The 22,927-nt window shown below is 37.7% G+C and overlaps 3 protein-coding genes across 3 annotated transcripts; 2 read left to right on the top strand and 1 right to left on the bottom strand.

The window, feature by feature from the left end:
- Positions 1–8,144: 8,144 nt before the first annotated feature.
- Positions 8,145–9,936, bottom strand: LOC130469600 (uncharacterized). The gene is made up of 2 exons (XM_056838981.1): positions 9,532–9,936; positions 8,145–9,476 (listed from the first exon to the last, which is right to left on the bottom strand). The coding sequence occupies exons 1-2, from the start codon at positions 9,934–9,936 to the stop codon at positions 8,145–8,147; spliced, it is 1,737 nt and encodes a 578-aa protein (XP_056694959.1).
- A 1,397-nt stretch (positions 9,937–11,333) lies between these two features.
- On the top strand, positions 11,334–16,739 carry LOC110801243 (uncharacterized). The gene is made up of 3 exons (XM_022006583.2): positions 11,334–11,671; positions 13,126–13,249; positions 13,325–16,739. The coding sequence occupies exon 3, from the start codon at positions 13,327–13,329 to the stop codon at positions 16,324–16,326; it is 3,000 nt and encodes a 999-aa protein (XP_021862275.2). The 5' UTR covers positions 11,334–11,671; positions 13,126–13,249; positions 13,325–13,326; the 3' UTR covers positions 16,327–16,739.
- Positions 16,740–17,511: 772 nt separating this feature from the next.
- LOC130469599 (uncharacterized) lies at positions 17,512–21,783 on the top strand. Its single transcript, XM_056838980.1, has 3 exons — positions 17,512–17,615; positions 21,251–21,561; positions 21,677–21,783. The coding sequence occupies exons 1-3, from the start codon at positions 17,512–17,514 to the stop codon at positions 21,781–21,783; spliced, it is 522 nt and encodes a 173-aa protein (XP_056694958.1).
- Positions 21,784–22,927: the final 1,144 nt, after the last annotated feature.

The following is a 22,927-nucleotide window of genomic DNA, read 5'->3' as shown; positions in this document are numbered from 1 at the left end:
TTTACCAATGGTTAACAACCTAATATCTTTGTCCATTTAATTCTCGAATGGGTCTAGTCCCTAGACATTCGAATAGATCGATGCTTAGAGAACTTTAGAAGCTTCTGGTAAGATCATCTATTTGAAGCAAAATATTCAACATAAATAAAATGGTAAGAACTTTGTTTGAGTGACATTAGACATGTCTAACAAAGTATAAAAGTCAACACTAGAGAAGTCCATTCTTAAGGCTATAAGAAAGGGTACAAGAAATAGGAAAACGAGAAACAAATGAAACGAATTTACGATTCCGTTTCTACCTATAAGTTTATGTTTGAAGAGAAGTGACCTAGCAATCAAACTTCCTTGGTATCATATACCGCTTGAGGTTCTTACTTCGGTAATAACTCAAACAATGGAAGCTAGGATACACTAATGACCTACAAGTGGGAAATGAAGCATGGCAATGCTACATTAGTTGTAGGGTCATCTAGTTTGTTTTAAGTCGGCCTTTCAAGGCTAGAACTTAATAGCTATTTTATTCTATAATCCGCATACCTAAATTTATGTTTTCAAACACATAAAGACTCACATTCAAGAAAAACAAAAACATTATTTGTTTGTTTGTTTATTTGAATGAAATGGTCATTTACGGGTTGAGTCAATATGCTAGATTAAAACAAACAACTCTTTAAAAATAAGAACTTTACTAGGTTCAAATCAACCCCTTGATTTGAGTTCCACTAATCTTTGGCATTGTTTCTTAGACCATGTCAACAAGTTAACAATCAAAAGATCTATTTTGATGGACTTTTGAAAGTTGATTGATTTCTAGATCATTCAAGACAAGCTAGTCTTACTTGTTGAAAGTAACAAAAGATATGAACTATTGTTAGAACACCTAGACAATAGAGTTCAAAGCTAAAGAGAGATTTTATGACTTTATTATTTCACCTAGATTTGAGTGAATATTGGTTTATTTACTAAAAGTGATATAAGTTTGAATCTGTTTGGCTAGTTCAAAGATTCAGAAGTATAAAATCCACATGGCAAGAAATCAAAAAGATCTAGGTTAGATCATGACGATGATTACTTTAAGACCAAAAATGATCATCAATGATTGTGTGTTGTAATTTCACGATCTAGCTCCATAAGATATGGTGTATCTACGTTGGAATGATCGAAGTCAATTAGTACTTGATTCGATCAATGATGAATCATAAAGAATTTTCCTGTAATTTCTAAACAAAATGCTCAACTACCACCAAACTAATCCAAATTCGTCAAAGCTATTGAAAAGTAATTTCAGAATATCTTTTCATAATATATCTAAAGAGTTCCTAAACTCAGTGGGAGCTTAGTGTTTGTTATTCAACAAACTAAGGCCCAAGTATAGATATATGTTTCATTGTGATTTATTCAAATGAGAGACAAGGGTATTGTTTCTACCACGAATTTTTGAGAACATAATGTTTGTTTGCTCGAAATAATGTCCTTTTGGAGATTCGTTTTCCAAAATGACAAGTGGGAGAAAATAGACCTCGAAAGGTCTTCAAGGCAAACAACAAACATAAATGGACATTCCGGAGGCTTTTCGAAGTTCTTTAGAAAATCCGAACACTTATTCTTTAAGGACTTTAGAAGCGGCTTTAAAGAATAGACATCTCTTAGAAGACTTTACAAGTGCTTCAAGGAGAACAGAATATTCAAAGGACTTTCAAGTGGCTATTGATATTCTATTGTTTGATGTTCTAAACCCATGTAGGCATAGAGTTCAGGTCACTGAAACTATGAGATTCTTCTATTAGATAGTGAAGAAACCTACAACTTGTAGTCAAACTATTATCACGTAGATTGATGAGTTTGTGACTTGTAAGAAAGCTATGACGAAATATAGATTCCCTAAAATGGTTAAAGGCCATATAGACTCAATGTTTTAGACGGTTAAAAGCCATAAAACATACTTAATGTTTTGATGACAAAATTGAATTTTTGTTGATTTGCAAGAATAGATTAAAACACCTATTGGTTGCAAATTGGTTTTAAGGATAAAAACCATCAAACATGGAATTGTGTTCGCACACAAAGTTAGATTAGTTGCTAAAGGTTACAAGAAAATTCACGGTGTGGATTATGTTGAAACCTCATGCAAAATCGTAATGCTCAAGTCTACAAATCAAGCAATGATTGCATATTGGTACATATGACAATTGGATGATAAAACATCTTCCTCAATCAAATGTTGGAAGAAACTAGGTACATGACATATCATAGGATTTGTGGATCCAAATAATGCTTGAAATGAATGTTAGCTTATGAAATCTAAGCATGGATTTAAGCAAGCAATTGGGAATTGGAACTGTATTTCAGTGAAGCTAATAAGTATTTTAGTTTCATAAAATGTACATGATTCTTATAGATATATAAGAAGTTTAGTGGGAGTACGTAAAACTTAATTGGTCCTATGTGTATCACACACATATCTATCTATTGTGAAATGACATTCAAATGCTAATGACTTAAATTTGAAATTATTCATCAATGACGGACCAAGGCGAAACTTAGTGCATACTGGGTATTAAGATCTATTTACAAAGATCTTATGATATTGTTTTAGATTAAGTAACGACATTTACTAAATCAAACACGAAAGACTCCGTTGGAGATATTCGACCCATATGAATAAATCTAAGTAAAGAATGTTTGAACTATGTATAAGCATTTACTTAGTTAAACATCAAAGGATCTAAATGAGATTCTAAACCTATATTATATGTCAAATAATTTAGCTGGATTCAGTATCTACTGAAATTGAATGAGCTAAAGTTACATCAATAGAAATCAATTGGGAATTATTCTGCAAAAGAATTTATCATGTATAATATAATATGAGGATCGCCAAAAACGTATCGTATGACTTTAGGCATGACGAACATATACCAATATCTATTGGTATAAGTAAAGATCAACTAGATTGAGATCAAGAAAAACTTATGGTACTTGAAAAGGTACATAGGAATAGTTCTTGATTCAAGAAAATAAAGATATGCTAAAAATTAATGCTACACGCATAAACACTGGCAAAGGATCAAGCAAGATCCCTTTGGAGTTATCCATTGGCAAAGACGAGCTACAACGCATCGTGGTTTGAAATGGCAACATGGATTGGAGACCATGAGTTGTTGCATGGGAAATTAAAATATTAATTTTTATGTTCTAAGATACAGCTGGAAAGTCTTCCACATATCCGTGAACTGCTTGGATAAGAAAATCCAAACAAAGCATCACTAACAACCTATACAGTTGAAGTAAAAGTAATTATTGCCTAAGAAGCAACAAAATCATATAAGGTAAAGCCTTTTCGGGCGCTGACCCACAAAATCGAGCATCTCGGGCAACGAACCACCAAAACCAAGCAACGCGACAAAACCCGAGTAGCCATTTTTTAAAATCGCATTGCCTAAAAATGTCACTTTCAAGACATAATTTTTGTCTCTAACCTTGTCAACCAAGAATGACCAAAGTACGTTGCATTTAATGCAAAAACGTCTAATCACCCAACAATGCCTAAGCCACGCTTTTGTTATCGGGAATTGTGCAGGACTTGCGCCCTACACAACTCTTGTGTCAGGGGCAAGGCCTGTGCATTGTTCCCTCGTCCAATTCTTTATAAATACCCTCATTTTTTAGCCAAATAAGAGGAAGAAATTCGGTGAGAAAACAGTAGTAAAAGTCTGCTAAAATACTCTCTCACACTTACAAAAATTTCAAAACTCTTTACTCATACAAATCTCAAAACTTTAAGCACTAAGTTCAAGTTAAAATATTAAGCAATTGGATCTCAAGAAAGGAAGCTTCAACCTAGAAGACCTAGGTTAGTTTCCGAGGCTCTAATCTCAATTTAATCTTCTACCTTTCTTTGCATTCAATTCTTACGATTTTGCAAAATTCCAAGGATGTTCATGTAAGTTATTCCCTTCGAACATGACCTAAAAAAGATTAATTTGTGGAGGAATTTCACTCTTGAAATTCCCTTCAAATGATCTTCGATACACTCCTTTCATTTTTCAAGTTTCAACTTTACAAAACCCTTTTAAAAATATGATCAGTAAGTGATATTTCACTTTTGAAAATTCTCTTTACAACAATCATCATACAAATTTCCAACTCAAAAATACAATTTTGCAAAATTTCAAGGATTTGTTAAGATGTTCAAACCCATCTTCAAACTAGAAGTCATGAACTTCAAATTTCATGTTCAAGCTTTCAATGTTCAATGATGTTTAAAGAAGAGCAACATCTCTTTAAATTATAACTTTTCCAATATTTGGAGCTTATTAAAGTTAGGGTTTTTATGCTTGAATCACCTCTTCCTAATTTAAAGATCTAAATTCAAATTCTACATACAAGTTCAAATTTCAACTTCGATTTCCAATTTAAAGTTCAAAATCGATGATACTTTTTGGTGAACAACCTCACTTTAAGGTTAGATTAACATGTAATTTTGGTAGCATTCAAGGGAAAAGATGTCATACTTGAACATTATTTTTCCCTTTGAATTTTCAGTCTCCAATTAGCACATTTCAATTATTCATGCAATTTCGATTATTGACTCCTTAGCAAGAAACGTACCTTACAATTCACTTTCGATTATTCAAGCATGCTCACCAACCTAATTAGAATCATGTTAGGATGTTCAATATGAAAACGACCCGTGTATTGGATTTTTCCATGCCAAAATCAATCCAAATAAGTGTCTCGTTTTCGAATCCATATCTCTCTTTTATTTTTGATTCCAATGCCTATCCTTGAGTCACGACCAAACAGATTAAAATAGTTTGGTGGCTACTCCTTCGATCATAAAATATTCTAAACCGTAGGTTATTTTTCCTAATGTCGAATTAGCACCCGAAATGTATAAAACTAACACGTGACTAATCATGAGCTCCAAGTGGCTTCCTTTGAGTGTTGGATTGTAATAAATCAAGTTACTGGGTGCACACATGATTTTCATGTGTTGGTTGAATTTGGTGCTTTAGTATCTTGTAAAAGCAACTTGTTAAAGTCACTAAAATTCACGTTTCAAACTTTTTTCGAACCCGATCGAAAACTATCCCCAAAAACATATTAAAATAGAAAGTGTAATTCATATTGAAATACGACCGCTTTTAGAAAGTGTAATTCTGACGGAGTATTAAAATGCGGAGGGGTAGTGAATAAGGCCCTATTCTTTTGGACTTTTTTGCAGTTCCATTCAGTTCAGTTCAGTTCAGTTCAGTTCATCTCCATTAAGTTCAGTTCAGTTCAGTTCAGTTCAGTTCAGTTCAGTTCATTTCAGCTCCATTAAGTTCAGTTCAGTTCAGTTCAGCTTCGTCCAGTTCAATTCAGTTCAGTTCAAAAGAACGGATTCATCTTTCTTTGTAATTATTTTTATTCTTGATATTGCAATTAGAATTGACATTTATTACTTATATATATAATAATTATTATTATCGTTATTATTACTTAAATATTACTATTATTATATTAATATCATATGTAATTATTGTTATTAATAAATAATTATGATTATTGTAGTTATTATTTATTATTATGATTATTGTTATAAATATTAACATTATATTTATTATTTATTATTAATTATTAATTATTTAATTATTTAATTATTTAATTATTTATTATTAGTTATTAATTATTTTATTATCTTATTATTTATTATTTATTATTTAATTATTTAATTAGCTTATTATTTATTATTTATTATTATTTTTTTTATTTTTTTGGCAAGTAAGTGAGCAATATATTAATAGAACTCCAAGGTTACACCCTAGCTTGGAAGGCAAGACACCTCCAAGAAAAACAGAACAGGCAGCAGCCTGATAAAACCTAATACATCACACCTAGGAGAAACAAAACAGAATTACAAGGAAGAAAACCAATCCCTATCTGATTGCTTTACACTCTTACTTATTAGGTTCTGAACTCTACATTTCACATCAGATTGAATTCTTTGCACTGTGGTCTGAAAAGTAGGCACTGTCATATCCCAAACAGATGTATTCTTGGCTCTCCAAATGTGATAGACCAAAGCAGCCATAGTGGTATAGGCCACCTTCCTTCTGAAGTCCCCTTTGCAGGATCTTCTTATCCAGATCATAATCTGTCCCATGTCAGATTTGGTACAATGTAACCCCAACCAATGCAACAGGGAAGCAGCACAGCTAGCACTAAAAGTGCAATCACAAAAGAGATGTTTTACAGTTTCATCATTGTTGCCACAAACAGGGCAAAGCTGATCACACCCAATGCCCATTTTGTGAAGCCTTGTTCTTGTTTTGAGTCTGTCATGGCTTGCAAGCCACAGAATGAATCTGTGTTTAGGAACAGTGAGTCTATTCCACACAAATTTACACCATCCCACCTTAGGGAGCTCACTGGACATACCTTCATACATTTTCTTGATGGAATACCCAGAGGCATTTAGCCATTGAGTAGACTGCAAGGAGCTAGTGAAAGTATTCTTAACTGAACATACATACTTCACCACCCAACTGGAAGCAGCAGGTGCAGTGAAAGCAATCCAGGATTTATCTTTCACATAGACAGTGTGCACCCATTTCACCCATAGGTTGTCTTGTTTCTTGGCAATAGCCCAAGCTTGTTTACCTACTGCAGCTTGGTTCCATAGAACAAGGTTTCTGAAACCAAGCCCTCCCTGATTCTTTGGTAAACAAAGAGTGTCCCAAGCTATAGATCCTGGCCTGCTGTCTTCATATGTACCATACCAAAGAAAATCTCTACAGACTGCATTGATTCTCTTCAATACAGCTTTTGGAAAAATGAAAAGTTGGGACCAGTAAACACTAATTCTCATAAGCACAGAGTTTACCAATTGTGATCTTCCAGCAAAAGAGAGATGCCTTGAGCTCCATATCTTGATTCTGTGAACCATTTTGTCAACTAAAGCTTCACAATCACTAGCTTTCAGCTTCCAAGGGCTAACTGGCACCCCTAAATACTTGAAAGGAAGAGTGCCCATCTGGAAACCAGTCATGTTAACTATGTCTTGGACAACATTATCTGTCATGCCACAACAATAAATAGAGGATTTCCCTGTGTTAACCATAAGACCAGTGGCTTCAGAAAACAGATTAAATCCCTCAAGCATAAGTTGTATCACTTTTGGATCACCTTTGCAGAACATGAGAAGATCATCTGCAAAACACAGATGATTCAGTTTCATACTCCTGCATCTAGAGTGAAACTTGAAATCAGGGTGTTCACTCATTGTTATCATAGCTCTAGAGAAGTATTCCATGCAGAGTGTGAAAAAGGAGGGGTGACAGAGGATCAGCTTGCCTTAAACCCCTTCTAGGGTGAATGAGATCAGTAGGAGAGCCATTTAGCAAGATTGTATACTGAGTGGTACTAAGACAGGTCATGATAAGGTGAATAAAGTGGGTAGGAAAACCCAACTCCTTCATAACTTCTTCAATGAAACCCCACTCCACTGTGTCATAGGATTTCTTTAGGTCTAACTTCATGAAGCAATTAGCTTGTTTCTGACCTTTCCTATACATTTTGATAATATCCTGGCAAACCAAGACATTATGTAAAATGGATCTTCCAGCAACAAAAGCTCCTTGGTTATGAGACACAATGTCAGGCAACACTGAGTTGAGTCTAGTACACAGCAATTTTGAAATGCATTTATAAACCACAGAGCAGCAGGCAATTGGTCTAAAATCACCAACAGAAGCAGGAACACTTACTTTAGGAACCAGAGTTATGGAAGTAACATTGATCTCTTTGAGAAGTTTCCCAGTTTGGAAGAAATCACAGATAGCAGTATGTAAATCAGTTTTGACTACATCCCAGGAAGATTTGAAGAAATAGCTGTTAAAGCCATCAAGACCAGGTGCCTTATTGTTTGGAATGGAGTCCAACACTGTCTTTACTTCCTCTAAAGAGATGGGAACACTGAGCTTAGCAAGGTGATCAAGGGATAATCTAGCTCCTCTATCTATGATAGCAGAGTTCACATGGGATCTATGAGTCATGGTTGTCTGAAAAAGATTCCCATAGAACTGAACAAATTCTTGCTGAACCCCATCTGTGGAAGTGATCCACTCCCCTTCAGCATTTTGCAAGGAGTAGATCTTATTCTATTTCCTTCTTTGCTTGATACTTTGGTGGAAAAGTTTAGAATTTTCATCCCCATGTTCCAGCCAATTTAATTTAGCCCTTTGTTGCATGAAGGAAGCAAAAACTGCTTGAGTCTTCCTATAGTTATCAGCACATGCCTTTTCATTGGTTGCAAGAGTGTTGTTGGTGGGATCAGCATGTAAGTGAGATTGAGCAATGGTGAGCAGCTCCCTTGCCTTGAAGTAATCAGCCTCTACCTCACTGAAACCAGATTTATTCAGCAATTTAAGATCAGCTTTGATCCATCTGAGTTTCTGAAAGATTCTGAACATTGGACACCCATAGACATATTTCTTCCAATTATCTGCAACTATTTCAGTGAACTTTGGAGAGGTAGTCCACATGTTAAAAAATCTGAATGGTCTTCTCTGTGATTCTTCCTTGTAAGTGCTCAGAAGCATGGGACAATGATCAAACTCCTCTTCTGGGAGATAAGTAGCTTCAGCATTTTCAAAGTTTGAATCCCATGCATAGTTAGCTAAAACCCTGTCTATTCTTGTGAACACCCTATCAGTGCCGTCTTGCTTATTGTTCCATGTGTAGTGCCTTCCAACTGTCTTCACTGTAGTGAGCTGGCAAGAATTCATACACTGTCTCATAGGTTGAATTTCAGTAATTCTGACTGCTGAACCTATCCTGTCTTCCATCTCCATAACAGCATTAAAGTCTCCCATGATAATCCATGCTTTATTACCACCAGCAGTGGCTAGTTCAGTGAGAGATGACCATAGAGCCTCCCTTTCCATAGCAGTATTCAGGCCATACACAAAAGTGCAAAAGAAACTGTTGTAAGTGTTTCTGGGGGTTATAGAACAATGAATCAGTTGGCTAGTCATATGTATGATGTCAACTGTAAAAGCTCCAGCATCCCAAGCAACTATGATTCTACCATTTCTGTGACAGCTAGTGTTTGAGGTAAAACACCATGAGGGGCACAAGTTTAGGTACATGTCTCCCATCTTAGGTGCCTTAACTCTAGTCTCAAGAAGACTGAACAGTTTGACATGGTGTAAAGAGATCAAATCCCTCACCCTTTTTTGCTTGTCCTTCCTGTTCAGACCTCTCACATTCCAACAAAGCACTCTATCCATTAGGCTTAGGGGCTGCCACCCCCTACCTACTGGACTTCTTTGAAACTGGTTCTCTTCACCATTAGGAATTTCTCCATTGTCAAATTCCACATCTACTTCAGAAAGTAACTGATACTTGTTTGCAGTATAGAATGGTTTCAGCTGTTGACTCTTTTGTTTGCTGAACCTAGCTGCTTGTGTAATCCCCCCTTGGGGTGGTGTCTATCACAGTTTGTGTTTCACACACAGATACTGGTTGTGTCCCAGGGTGTGTCACAGGTTGTGCTACAGGATGTGCCACAGGTTGGACAGCTTTGGGTCTCCAAACTCTCTGTGTTGCCAATGTGGCTCTCCTGGTACAAGCATTACTAGTATGTCCCATTCCTTTGCAAATGGAACAAGAAATAGGCAGCCAATCATAGCTCACCCTTTGTTCAATCATCCTCCCAATCTCACTTCTGAACCTAATTACTTCAGGGAATTGTTGATCAATATTCACTTCCACTAACACCTTTGCAAACATAAGTTTGTCCCTGTTGTGGGTAGCTTGATCCACCTTGATCATTGTCCCAATCTGGCTAACAATTTTCGACAGACTCTTCTCTCCCCAATACTTAACCTCAAGATTAGGAAGTTGGATCCAGATTGGTAATTTCTTAACAGGGTCCTTAGAAATGTCCATATCAGCATTCCATGGTTTCAAGATGACAGGTTTCCATCAAAAAACTGAAAACCCCCATTGATCACCTTCTGACAATTCTCCATAGTAGTAAACCTTACTAAGAACATGCCTCGTCCTACCAGGGCTACCTTGTCCACCCCAAGCTTCCCCCAGATTCGTCTAACAAACCCCTCCATAACATTTTGGGGTGGGTTTCCCCAAGAACATAGCATAGAATCGCAGATTCCCAGTAAGAAATCTCCTCTTGAATGTCCTCTAATTCAATTTGTACAATTTCAGGATCATGTTCATTGTTCAATACAGGAACATCCATATTTACAGGGTTAATCACAGTATCGTTCATATTGGCAACAGTTTGATCAAAATTTTCATTCCCGCCATTTTTCGAATGAGATTGAAAGTGGGATCGAATGTCTTTACCTGACTGCAATCCATTAACCCAGGCATTGAAATCATCTCTAACTTGTGATCGTTGCTGCAAATACCGTAATCCAGATTTGGGGGTCATAATTTGTTCATCAAGAATCGCATCAAAATCTGGGTTTATTTGTTCATCTGAATGTTCTGAAATTGCATCATCATTCTCAATACTTGTATCAATCGCTTGTGATTCTTTCCGTGATTGTTTGTTGCTAATCGCCGGTGTGGTTGGCTTTGTTTTCCCTCCATTGTTGTTGCGTTTAGCTTGCTTTCGAGTGGTAGCCATGGGGTCGAGGAGTCGCCCCTTCGAACCCTTTCTCAAGCAAGCTTTTTTAACCAAAAATGATTTCTCCTTATTTATTATTTATTATTTATTATTTATTATTTATTATTTATTATTTATTATTTATTCTTTATTATTTATTATTTATTATTTATTATTTATTATTTATTATTTATTATTTATTATTTATTATTTATTATTTATTATTTATTATTTATTATTTATTATTTATTCTTTATTCTTTATTCTTTATTATTTATTATTTATTATTTATTATTTATTATTTATTATTTATTATTTATTATTTATTATTTATTATTTATTATTTATTATTTATTATTTATTATTTATTCAGTTCCATTCAGTTCAGTTAAGTTAAGTTAAGTTAAGTTCAGTTCAGCTCCATTAAGTTCAGTTCAATTCAGTTCAATTCAGTTCAATTCAGTTTAGCTCCATTAAGTTTAGTTCAGTTCAACTCCATTAAGTTCAGTTCAGTTCAGTTCAGCCAAATAAAGTTCAGAAGAACAGAGCCTAAAACATACTTTACTTTCCAAATTTCTAATGCTAATAGATGTGGCAAAACCAGAGTGGTTGCTCTGAAATGGGTTGGATCGATGAGATGGCATCAGTTTCGAAAACCAAAGAATAAGGGGTCTCATACTCTCATCTCATGGCATTAGCACCTAGCACACCTGGCTTCAAAAATCACACGGGGTGGGTGGGTTGCCTTCTCACTGTACAAATTTTATTTCAATTCCATCAAAAGGAAAATAAACTCTAGGGTTTCCAATTTTCACCTTTTCCTCCCGCTCTCTCTCTCCTCGCTGCTCCACTCTCCCCACGGCGGCACCGCGGCCTCTCTCGCGGCGGCCGGTGCTTTCTCCATTTCTTCTTTACTCCTTTATCCCCTCTCACTTTCTCTGTCGTCGTGTTCTTCACCATTTCTCTCACCTACAACTGAAAGTGCGGTCAACTGAGCTCTGCGCCAGCCATCCGCCATCTTTTTGGTTCATGGTCTCAACCCAAAGTGCGGTACGAACTTAACATTTTCTTCCTTGTTTTTTACTCCCTCTATGTTAAATTTTTTTTGGTTGAATTTTGTATTTTTTTGGTTTAGATTCAAAATTTGATGTTATCATTGAATCCCTTAATATTGCGTGATTCCTGTATTTCATTGAAAATCCAAATGTGTGCTGATTCTGGGTAGTTTGTCTTCTGTATGATGATAATAAAGTTAGATACAGGGTTTTACTTCTTCTCTCTTTGATGGGTTGGTAATTTTGATGGGTGTTTTTGTTTTCCTCTTTTTGTGGAAAATGTCAAATGTAGAGTTCCGAATATGTTGTTTATTCAAGTCTGGTTGCGGTTACTTGGGTATGTTTGAGAAGGAGAAATGCATCCTTGTACAAAGAGGGTCCCACCCATCTCTTTACGAAAGGGAAGAAGGGCCAAAAGTTTGAAGAGGAGGAAACAGTGTTAGGGCTTTGTTGATTTGTTAATGTTGGTATGCTGAATATTCAAATCAGGGAGACAAGAGGATTATTTGGATGCTAAATGTCTATTTTTCGCTTCACATACAGTCTTTACGTCTTATATAATTTAATGCATTTTTTATGTTCATAATGTAGCAAGTACCTTGTAAACTATCTTGTCAAATTTGTCTTAAAAATGATAAGAATGTAGGAATAACAGATGAAACTTTAAGTTTATGTGGCCATGGGGTATATATGATCTGAATTTTGATGATGAATGAAACTTACCAATTGCTGTACGAGGTTGAGAATATTAACTTTAATAGGTTGAGTAACAATGGGAAACCTTTTCAGTTATCAGCCTTTTGGCTGCTTATATTTGAAAACAGTAAATAGCAGAATTTTTACTTCATGAACTATTGAAATTTGTTTGAATAGCAACTGCAATACATAAAAGAACCCAACATACACATATATTTCCAAGAAGTGGTTCCACACACTTGCTCCACTCTAAGTATTGATGTACTTTTCTTACTTGATGTAGCTTTTATTTCTTTACTTTAACCAGAATAATTGTAAAGAGGGGCTCCAATAGGATTTTGGTGGGGATTTCAAGGTTTAGGTGATCTATTTGTCTTTTTTAATTCTCTCCCTGATTTCCCTTTGTTGGAAGTAGTCCTTGTCCTCCTTAACTTTTGTGGTGGATGTGTTGGGGTCCCTTGGGGCATTGCCGTGGGAGTGGTCTTGCTTACAACTTTGTTTGCATGTTTATGCATGCAGAGTGCAGACAGTGTTAATTTGTCTTCTAATAGAAATAAAACGACTTTTTCTGCTTACTTACAAGTGCGGTGGTATATCTTCATGCAATATGCATCTGATAATTGTGTAGCATGTTGAACTCATTTTTGTTTCACTGTGTGTGTGCTTTTCTTAAATTAGTCTTCTGATTCAATGCTTCTTTTAAAGAAACATGAACAAGGTTTTATTGAACATTAGCTTTTGATATTTTTGCAGGCTCTAGTCTCTATGTAGATACCTAGGGTCCAAAAGTTCAACTCATGTGTTGAGATACTCGGAGGATCCATACAGCTCATGCATTTTGTTTCACATTTCTCGTGTTCTTGACAAAGATACTAAGGTATAAAGCTAGTTATATTTGTACTGAATGCTTTATGAATGAAGAATTCAGCTCATTGTGTTTAATTCTGGTCAGTTATGGAGTGCAACAAAGAAGAGGCATCAAGAGCCAAGGATATTGCTCAGAAGAAAATGGAAGCAAAAGACTTTCCAGGGGCTCGTAAGTTTGCTCTGAAGGCCCAGCAGCTTTATCCTGATATGGAAAATATTTCCCAGATGATTTGTGTGTGTGATGTGCACTGCTCAGCGGAAAGAAAAATGTTTGGAAGTGAATCGGACTGGTATGGCATTCTTCAAATTGTACACACTGCAGATGACACATTAATTAAGAAACAATATCGCAAGTTTGCTCTTCTTCTTCATCCTGACAAGAACAAATTTTCTGGCGCTGAAGCTGCATTCAAGTTGATAGGGGAGGCACAGAGAGTGCTGCTGGATAAGGAGAAAAGGTCATTCTATGACTTGAAATGCAAAGCATCCTGTAAACCAGTGAGACAAAACCAGCCTCCTCAGCAGACAAGTAGGAATGTCAATGTTGTTAAGACAACTAGGGTCCAGAACAATGTCACAAGCAATTCTAATTCACATGCTAAAGGTTTTAATTTCACACATCAAGAGCAAAAACAGCAGCCTCAATCAGCAGCTGCCAAAGACAAGGAGACCTTCTGGACCCAATGTCCTTATTGTGCTGTTCGTTATCAGTATTACAGGGAAGTTTTGAATAGAGCTCTCCGTTGTCAGAGTTGCCAGAAGCCCTTCATTGCCTATGATATGCTTGTTCAGGGTCCACGACCTGGATCTGATGCAACTCAGCCTGTGTTTCCTGGGCAGAACATTCCCAATGCAAGTGCTACAGGATCAGGGGCTGTGAATGAGAAGCATGCTTCAAATGGTGGGGTTCCAGCTGGGAAAAATGCGGAAGCAAGCCGGTCACAGAAAGCCAGCCAGACACACAAAGGTCCAAACAAAGGGGGTAAACAAGTGGAACAGGCATTTAAACCCTCTAAGAAAGTAGATGGTAAAAGAGGGAAGAAGCAGGAGGTAGAGTCTAGTGAAAGTTTTGGATCAGAGAGCAGCCTGGAGTCTGAAGATTCTCAGAGGGCACAACAATTTGACAGTGATGGGGATGGATGTGCTAGAAGATCAAGCCGGAATAAACGGCATGTGTCATACAATGAAGATGTAAGCGACGATGAGAATATCATGAACCCTTCTAAAAAGGCAAATAAACGGCATGCTAATGAAGATGTAAGCGATGATGAAGATGTAAGCGATGAGGATATCATGAACCCTTTTAAAAAGGCAAATAAACGTCATGTCAATGAAGATGTAAGCGACGATGAGGATATCATGAACCCTTTTAAAAAGGCAAATAAACAGCATGCCAATGAAGTCTTCGATGATTGGATCCCTCCGAAAAACGTAAAAGAGAGTGAACGAACTTGTCCGACAACAGAAGAGAAAGGTAAGAGACAGCAGCCGGAATCTTCGAAGATTAACAAAAACTATGGATCTGATTCAAGCCCTGAAACAAAACCTCAGCCAAAATTTTTTGAATATCCTGATCCAGATTTTTGTGATTTTGATGTGTCTAGGAAAGAACAGTGCTTTAAAGTTGGGCAGGTTTGGGCTGCTTATGATACTGCAGATGCAATGCCTAGATTCTATGCCAAGGTCAGGAAAATTTTTACTAGACGGTTTAAGCTGCAGATAACCTGGCTTGAGGCGCATCCAGATGACGTGTTTGGGAAAAAATGGGCCAATTCAGAGTTGCCATTTTCGTGTGGTAAATTTAAACTTGGTGCATCTGATTTTACAGAAGATCGTCTTATGTTCTCCCATGAGGTAGTTTGGGACAAAGGTGTTGGTGGTAAAGATTCTACCTTGATATATCCTAGAAAGGGGGACACATGGGCCCTTTTCAAGAACTGGGATGCAGAATGGTTTTTAACTCCAGAGGATGACAGAAAGTTTGAATATGAATATGTTGAGATACTGTCTGAATATAATGAAACTGTTGGGATACGCGTTGCACAGTTGGTGAAGCTGAAGGGCTTCACTAGTCTGTTTTACCGAGTAAGTGAAAGTGAATTACGAATACCGCCTGCTGAGGTACTTAAGTTCTCGCACAAAGTACCTTCTTATAGAATGAGTGGTATTGAGAGGCCTGGTGTTCCTAGGGGTTCATTTGAGCTTGACCCAGCTTCCACAACCAGGAACATTGAAGAAATCACCCTTCCTTCAAAGGGAAACACTAGCTCTGTTCACTTATCTGCTAATTCTAAAGTAGTGAATCCTGGTGTGAACACAGCTAAAAATCCATTGCCCAGTTCTTGTGATAATGGCAAGGGTAATCAGGTGCACAAGAACAACTTAAATAGTGATGTGACTGCCCAAGACATCCCAGATCCAGAATTCTTTAATTTTGATGACCTGAAATCAAATAACAAGTTTCAGGTAGATCAAGTGTGGGCTTTGTATAGTGACACTGATGGCTTGCCAAAATACTACGGTGTCATTAGGAAAATTGATCCTCACCCACAGTTTAAGGTGCAAATATCATGGCTTGAAGCCTGCAATTCGCCAAATGATATGATTTTATGGAAGGAAAAGGGGATGCCAATTTCCTGTGGGCAGTTCAAGATTGAAAATGGCAAAACGCAAACATATACAGGAAATAGTTCCTTTTCTCATCAACTGTGTGCAAAAGCAACAGCAAGAAAGAATGTGTTGGCTATCTATCCACAAAAGGGTGAAGTTTGGGCCCTTTACAAGAACTGGAATGCCTCTATGATGGTTGCGGACTTGAAGAAATACGATTACGACATTGTGGAAGTCCAGGAGGACAATAATTTATATCATATTAAAGTGTTGCTTTTAGAGCGAGTGAGTGGTTTCCGCTCAGTTTTCAAGCCACAGAAGAATGCTCACACTAGAGAGATCTCCCGAAATGAAATGCTTAGATTCTCCCATCACATTCCATCGTTCAGGCTCACAGATGAGAAAGGTGGTAGTTTGAGAGGCTTTTGGGAGCTAGACCCTGCTGCAATCCCCAGTCAACCTTTGTACAAATTGTAGGTCAATGCTTATCATTTGATGACTTGCTTTTTGCTGTTGTAGCTGCAATGCATCTGATATTTGTGGGATATGAAATACTGGAAACTATTTTAGAACTATCCTTTGAGATCTGATATAATATGCAGCACTTGGTTAGGGCATGCATATGATCCTTCACTTAGTGATGGTCTCCTTTATCTTTTGGCCACATTATTTTTATTGAACAGGTTATCAAAGGAGTTATGTAGGTGGAAGTGATCTATCTGCTAATGTTAGTGTTAGTCACATGTTAATTGTAAAATCACTTTTCGACAGAACATTAGATGTCTCTTGTTGTTGTGTAGAAATTATGCTTTTGGAGGTTTTACTGCACCTCGTTCACTGATTTAGCTATTGCAGTTACAGTCGTATATATATCTGTTAGTTATTCTTCATGTTATCCGGTTCCTTCTGGCTGGTTGGCACTCCAAAGCATATGGCTAAATTTTCATTTTAATTTATAGGTCTATGTCTGAGAAGCATGATCGATTTGATTATGATTCACGTTCATGGTTGCTGTAGCACGGTCCTTGCTGTGTGTTTTGGTCGATAATATGTAATTTGGTTACTTTGACTGCTCTTCAACACTTGTATAATTGGTACTCAGATCCGAGCCCAAACTACTGGATGTACTAGTATAGTAGTACCCATAAAAGGGTTCTCAAGAAGGAGAAACAAATTTTTAACAAACTCAATTGTTTCTTGGAAAGAGAAGGATAACCTCCAATTCCGAGTTTCTACAAACTGTTTCTTGGGTTGAGGAGCTCTTTTGAGTATTTTTTCCTTTCATGAAACTATTTTATAATCAAATATACCGTGAAAATTTTAAGGCGGTCCTCTTAAAAGTGACCACCATAGTCAATTAAATCCTAGTCCTTCAATTGTTTTTACTTTCTCTTTTTGCCTTAAGTGTCTTTTCTTTCTTTTATTCTTTTTATTTATTTACTTAAAATCAATTTTATTATTTCGGAAAATTTTAAAAAATATTTTTTACCAACAAAAAAGAATCAGAATTTTTTTCTCAATGGTTAATTCTTTTAATTTCTTTCGCCCCAAAATAAAAGTTTTAATTAAATTTTGAAAAAAAAATTATCATCTTTATCAAATTAAATCAGGAAAATTGTCAAATTATATGTGGAAAATTGTCAAAATCTGTGAACTTGAAGGATGGAGGCCGCGGAGGCTGGCGGAGATCGCGAAGGTTGGACGGAGGTTGGAGGTTGGATCGGAGGCGGGAGGATCCGCAGAGAGGAGATTCGAGGAGGGCGGAGGTTAGGGATGGGCATGTGTCCAGGACCAGGCCAAGGCCCGGTTGGACGCGAACCATTTTCAAGGGACTGGGTCTAATTATTTGAGATCCAATGGATATGGGGCAGATTTGGATCCATGTGTTTAAAAATGGGTCTGGGTCTGGATCCAATATTCTCAGACCCAGACCCGATCCAGATCCGGCCCAAGGAACCGATCAATTATTAGAAATTAGAAATAGTCTCATTAGATACATGCCTGCATTAGTATTTTGGCACTAATTTGCGAATTGTGATATTTTATGTATCGAATGTGAATATGTAATGGTAAATGACGGTTAAATTAATGGTGTCGAAAAATTTTCTAAGACAAAAATGTTAAAAATAAAAAAATAACACTAGACCCATTTTTGACCCGAGACCCATTAGACCCATTGGATCTGGGTATGTGATGAGTGACATTTATGTCGCTCATATTGAAGTTTGTTGAACTTTTAATATTATTTATGTTGGATTTGTTAAATTTGATTATAGTGAATGCGTGTATGGACAAATAGCGTTGTTATTGAAGTTTATTAAATTATGTTTTTGGTTAAAATGAGAAGTATGGTCGTTTGATGAAAAATTAAGTTAGGAGTCGTAGGATCCGTCGGATCTGGATCTGGATCCTCAATTTCATTGCCCAGCGAATCCGGGTAGGATCTGGATCCTTGCCCAAAAAACGAATCTGGATCTGGATCCTAGAGGATCCGGTCCGGATCCTACCCGTTGTCATCTCTAGTCTGATGTTTTGATCGAAAAGGAAGGGGATGGAGGGATGGTCTGATTGTTTTGGTGGGGGTTTCCTCCTTTTCCTTTTTCTTTTTCTTTTTTTTTCCTTTTTTTTCTTCTTTTAATTCTCTTACTACTTACTTCTTCCTTTTTTTCTTTTTAGATTTTCTTTTTCATTTTTGTTTTCCATTTTTATTTCATTTTTTTCCTCTTTTATTTTGATTTTAGGCCTTGAGTATAAATACTCATTTTGGGTCATGAACTAAAGATACCATGTAAATACTTAGAGCATTTTTAGGTTTTTAGTTTAGTTTAGCTTTTAGAGAGAGAAAAGTGAGAAATTATCAATGAAATTGGGGGTTTTGATAATCAAGCATGACAAATTATTGAAGATTTCCACCATTAATCGATGAGAAATTTCTTACTCTCTCTCCTCATTTATTTCTTTATTTATTGTTTTATTTATCGTTTTAATTAGTTTAATTGTTTTGGTTTAGCTTAATGATTCATGTTTAGATTAGTTGTTATTAATGTTTAGAATCATGTTTTTAGTTGTTAATTTCTATAAATTTCATATTTTTATGATTATGGAGTAGTGTTGTTGGTTAGGGTTTGGGTAAAAACTCAACATTGATTGGTTTTGGTGTTTGTGATTGGAAATTAGGGATTCTCCTGATTAAATTATTACATGTTTAAGCATTTCCAATACATGTTGCATTTAACTTGATCAATTAAGTGTTCCATGATTTCTTGGAGTAGTCTAGTTGGGTTGGAAAGGGATTAAAGACCTAAGCTTGGCTATGTTGTTGAATTGGGTTTTCTATTTACCCCGGGTACGATAGGATAGAACGGGAGTTCATCCTTGATGCTTAGGGAAATTGCTCACGCGTCGGGAGATAGTTGGAGCTATTTGTGAATTCAACGCTTATTCATGTAGTGCTTGTGAATCTTCCCCGTTTTCAATTCTTTTATGTCCATTCCATGATTTGTTGTTGTTTGACTCATTCCCTAATCTCGTTTACTTTTGATTTCTTAGTTTAGTTGATTTAGTTTTAGTTGGTTAGTTGACTTTCCAACTCGTTTCGACCTAGCTTGTTATAGTTTTCCTAAATCTACTAAAATTAGATATTAAGGGTAAATATGAAATACTTAGTGTCTGATTGTCCCTAGAATTCTAATATTATTAATTAACTAGAGTCCTAATGGATTTAGTTAATCGATTCCTAGTAGGATTACAAATCCCTATTTCCACCCTATAAATATGTGATTCATGATCACAATTTATAAACCTATTCCAACACATTAAATTCAAGGGAGAATTTAATACTTGCCTATCACCATTGTGAGTTTCCCGAGTGCACATAAAACCTTAGAGAATATTCTAGTTGGTTGAATCTAAGGCGGATCCGAACGTGCTGTTGACTATCTATGGAGGGGCGACATTTGGAGTCTTGTACTTATTCTTGTTCGGTTCGGGAGCAGCTAGGGAAGGCACGCATCACATAGTATGTATACTAAATTATGCTAATTGACTATATGGAAATTAATTTGGATTCCTGGCTTTATGGTTTTTCCACATGAATTCTATTGTTTATATTATTCATAACCTAACAGCACCACCCCCAGCAACCCAAGCACCTTGGAATCAGCTGCTTGCGCAGCAAGTTGTCCAACCTGTTGTCAATCTCGCCACCTCAGCACCAGGAGCACCTCCTTAGATGATGGCGACCCCCTGGCTAGTCAAGAACCGCAAGCGGCTTTCCCACACACTCCACTCCACCCGGATTCTACGAGAAACTATTTATTCATAGCACTCCTATCAGGTCAGTTGTTCCGGTTATCCACGACTTTGTAACTCCTTTTCCTTATGTGACAGGTACAAATAATGCCCAGGGAACAACCCCCATCGTAAAACAGGTCATGCTACAGTTCACCCCCAATCAACTTTAGAATATGCACCCACGAAATACCTACTACCAACACCTCCAAGCCAGCCTTCCCGAAACATTCAGCCCCTCGTCCCGGTGCTTAGCAGTATCTGCGAAAACACCAACTATAAACTCCAACTGATCATGACCATGATAAATAAAATCCCCAGAGTACCCACACCCATCAAAGAAGCCAGCCTAGACAGTTATGCCGACTCACCATATGCCGACGCCATCGATGCCATCGACATCTCGAAACGGTTCAGTCCATCCAACATGCCCATGTATGACGGAACCTCCGACCCTAGAGAACACATATTGACCTACAAATAGCGCATGATGACAATCCTAGTCCCCAAGCGCATCAGGGAGGCCAGCATATGCAAAGGTTTCGGCTCGACGTTAGTCGGACCCGCCCTGAAGTGGTTGACCAGCCTGCCAAATGGGTGCATAACCTCCTTTGCACATCTCGACAACATGTTCAACCAACAGTTTGCTAGCAGCTGGGGGTTAGAGAAGCAGACAAGCGATTTATACCGCGTAGTCCAATGACCTGACAAACCCCTAAAAGATTACATAACCCGGTTCATCAGGGAGAAGGTGAGAGTTCCAGAGTGTGACGTTCTAACCACGATTGAAGCATTCAGGCAGGGACTATATGGAGAAAACGACCTATGGAGAGATCTCATCAAGTATCCCTGCAAGAGGTTTGAAGACGCACAAGCCAAAGCCATGGCCCAAGTCGGGCTCGAAAAAACTCTCTATTCTAGGAAAGGAACCAACAACTACGCGAAGACAGATAGGCGGTTGCCCTACCCTAATAGGAGAGATGACCGTCCTGCCCCCTATTCTCGACCACAACAAGTAGCAGTAGCGGAGGAAGATGGCGAAATGGATTGGAAGAACAATCCCGATCTACCTCCCAGAATTAACGAATATTCTTTTGTGTCGATACTGTAGGTTTGATGAACTACCAGTCGAAGATGGAAAAGCAGTACAATGGCCACCAAAGTCCAGCAAACCTGACTCGAAGAAAGATCCTTCAAAGTGGTTTGATTTTCATGCCGACATCGGCCACACCACCAACGAATGTGTGGCGTTGAGAAGAGAAGTCGCCTATTTGCTGAAAAATGGACATCTCAAAGATGTCATTTCTGACAAAGCTCGCGGCGTCATCAACAAATACATTTCTAATTCTCCTTCTCGGCCTCCTCCACCTCATCCTCATACTAAAACTGTTAATTTTATTGCTGGAGGTTCTGACGTTTGTGGTTTGACTTATTCTGCAGCAAAAAGACATGCTCGGGAGAACGAGATCGATAGACCAGCAAGGGCGATGGCCGCAAAATATGTGACCCCCTATACCCTTCGATGAATCTGATGCAGGGGATATCTCCGACAAGCACCATGACGGTCTGGTGATATCCATTCCCGTCGGGAATTGTATGATCAGACAAGTCATTGTCGATAGCGGAAGCTCCACCAAGTTATAATGCTTGATGCCCTGAAAGATATGGGGATGAAACCAGATACCCACATCATCAAGAAATCAATAGTCCTGATAGGATTCATTGGAGAAGCGAAAACCACCTTTGGAGAAGTCACTTTGCCCGTCTATGCCCAAGGGGTCAATCAACAGGTAAAATTTTGTGTTATTGATTGTCCTTTATCTTACAACATTATCTTGGGCAGGCCTTGGATCCACGATATGAAGACCATGCCATCGACTTATCATCAAACCATCGAATTCCCGACCCGATGGGGGGTCCAGGAGATCAAAGGAGATCAACAGGAATCCAAAGAATGTTACAAAGCATCGTTGAAGCTTCAGCCACCAACAAATCCTCATTATAGCAACTACAGTCCGACTCCGGTCCCACACAATACAGAGCGCCGAAATCCGAGCAACTCGATGAAGTCATTTTGGACCCTGCCAAACAGGAGCAAGTAGTTCTTATTGGATGTGATGTACCAGACGACATCAGGTCGGAACTCATCACGTTCTTCAAAACTAATGCGGATTGTTTTGCATTATCTCACGAAGATATGTCGGGAATCATCCCCGACGTCATCACGCACAAACTCAATGTCGACCCAAATTACAAGCCTGTCAAACAGAAACGAAGGAAGTTTGCTCCAGAACGCAACCAAATCATCAATGTCGAGGTTCAACAGTTACTCGACACCGGGAAAATTAGGGAAGTCAAGTATCCGAATTGGTTGGCCAATGTCGTGGTGGTAAGAAAGAAGAACGGGAAATGGCGTGTCTACATAGACTTCACCGACATTAACAAAGCATGCCCTAAAGATTCCTTCGCATTACCCCATATCGACGCCATGATCGACGCCACAACTGGTCACGAGATGCTAACTTTTATGGATGCCTTCAGTGGGTACAACCAAATCTTGATGCACTTGGAAGATCAAGAAAAGACCGCCTTCATCACGGAACAGGGGACTTACTGCTACAAGGTCATGCCCTTCGGCCTAAGGAATGTCGGTGCAACTTATCAGCGACTCGTCAAAAAGATGTTCAAGAAACAGTTAGGTGACACTATTGAAGTCTATATCAATGATATGTTGGTTAAATCTAAGAAAGGTTCAGACCACATCAGGCACTTACAACAAGCCTTCAAC

Source organism: Spinacia oleracea, chromosome 3 (genome assembly GCF_020520425.1).
Source record: "Spinacia oleracea cultivar Varoflay chromosome 3, BTI_SOV_V1, whole genome shotgun sequence".
In the NCBI taxonomy this organism is placed as follows: Eukaryota; Viridiplantae; Streptophyta; class Magnoliopsida; order Caryophyllales; family Amaranthaceae; genus Spinacia; species Spinacia oleracea.
This window is presented reverse-complemented; position numbering and strand designations above follow the sequence as displayed.

Bases quoted from the DNA above. Each gene is read 5' to 3' on its own strand.
- LOC130469600 (XM_056838981.1), bottom strand. From the start codon at position 9,936: ATGGACATTTCTAAGGACCCTGTTAAGAAATTACCAATCTGGATCCAA. The intron at 9,477-9,531 runs GTGACACACCCT...AAACTGTGATAG, and splicing joins CACATCCTGTAGCACAACCT to ACACCACCCCAAGGGGGGAT.
- LOC110801243 (XM_022006583.2), top strand. From the start codon at position 13,327: ATGGAGTGCAACAAAGAAGAGGCATCAAGAGCCAAGGATATTGCTCAG.
- LOC130469599 (XM_056838980.1), top strand. From the start codon at position 17,512: ATGGAGGCCGCGGAGGCTGGCGGAGATCGCGAAGGTTGGACGGAGGTT. The intron at 17,616-21,250 runs GTTAGGGATGGG...TCGATACTGTAG, and splicing joins GAGATTCGAGGAGGGCGGAG to GTTTGATGAACTACCAGTCG. The intron at 21,562-21,676 runs GTTTGACTTATT...AATCTGATGCAG, and splicing joins TGGAGGTTCTGACGTTTGTG to GGGATATCTCCGACAAGCAC.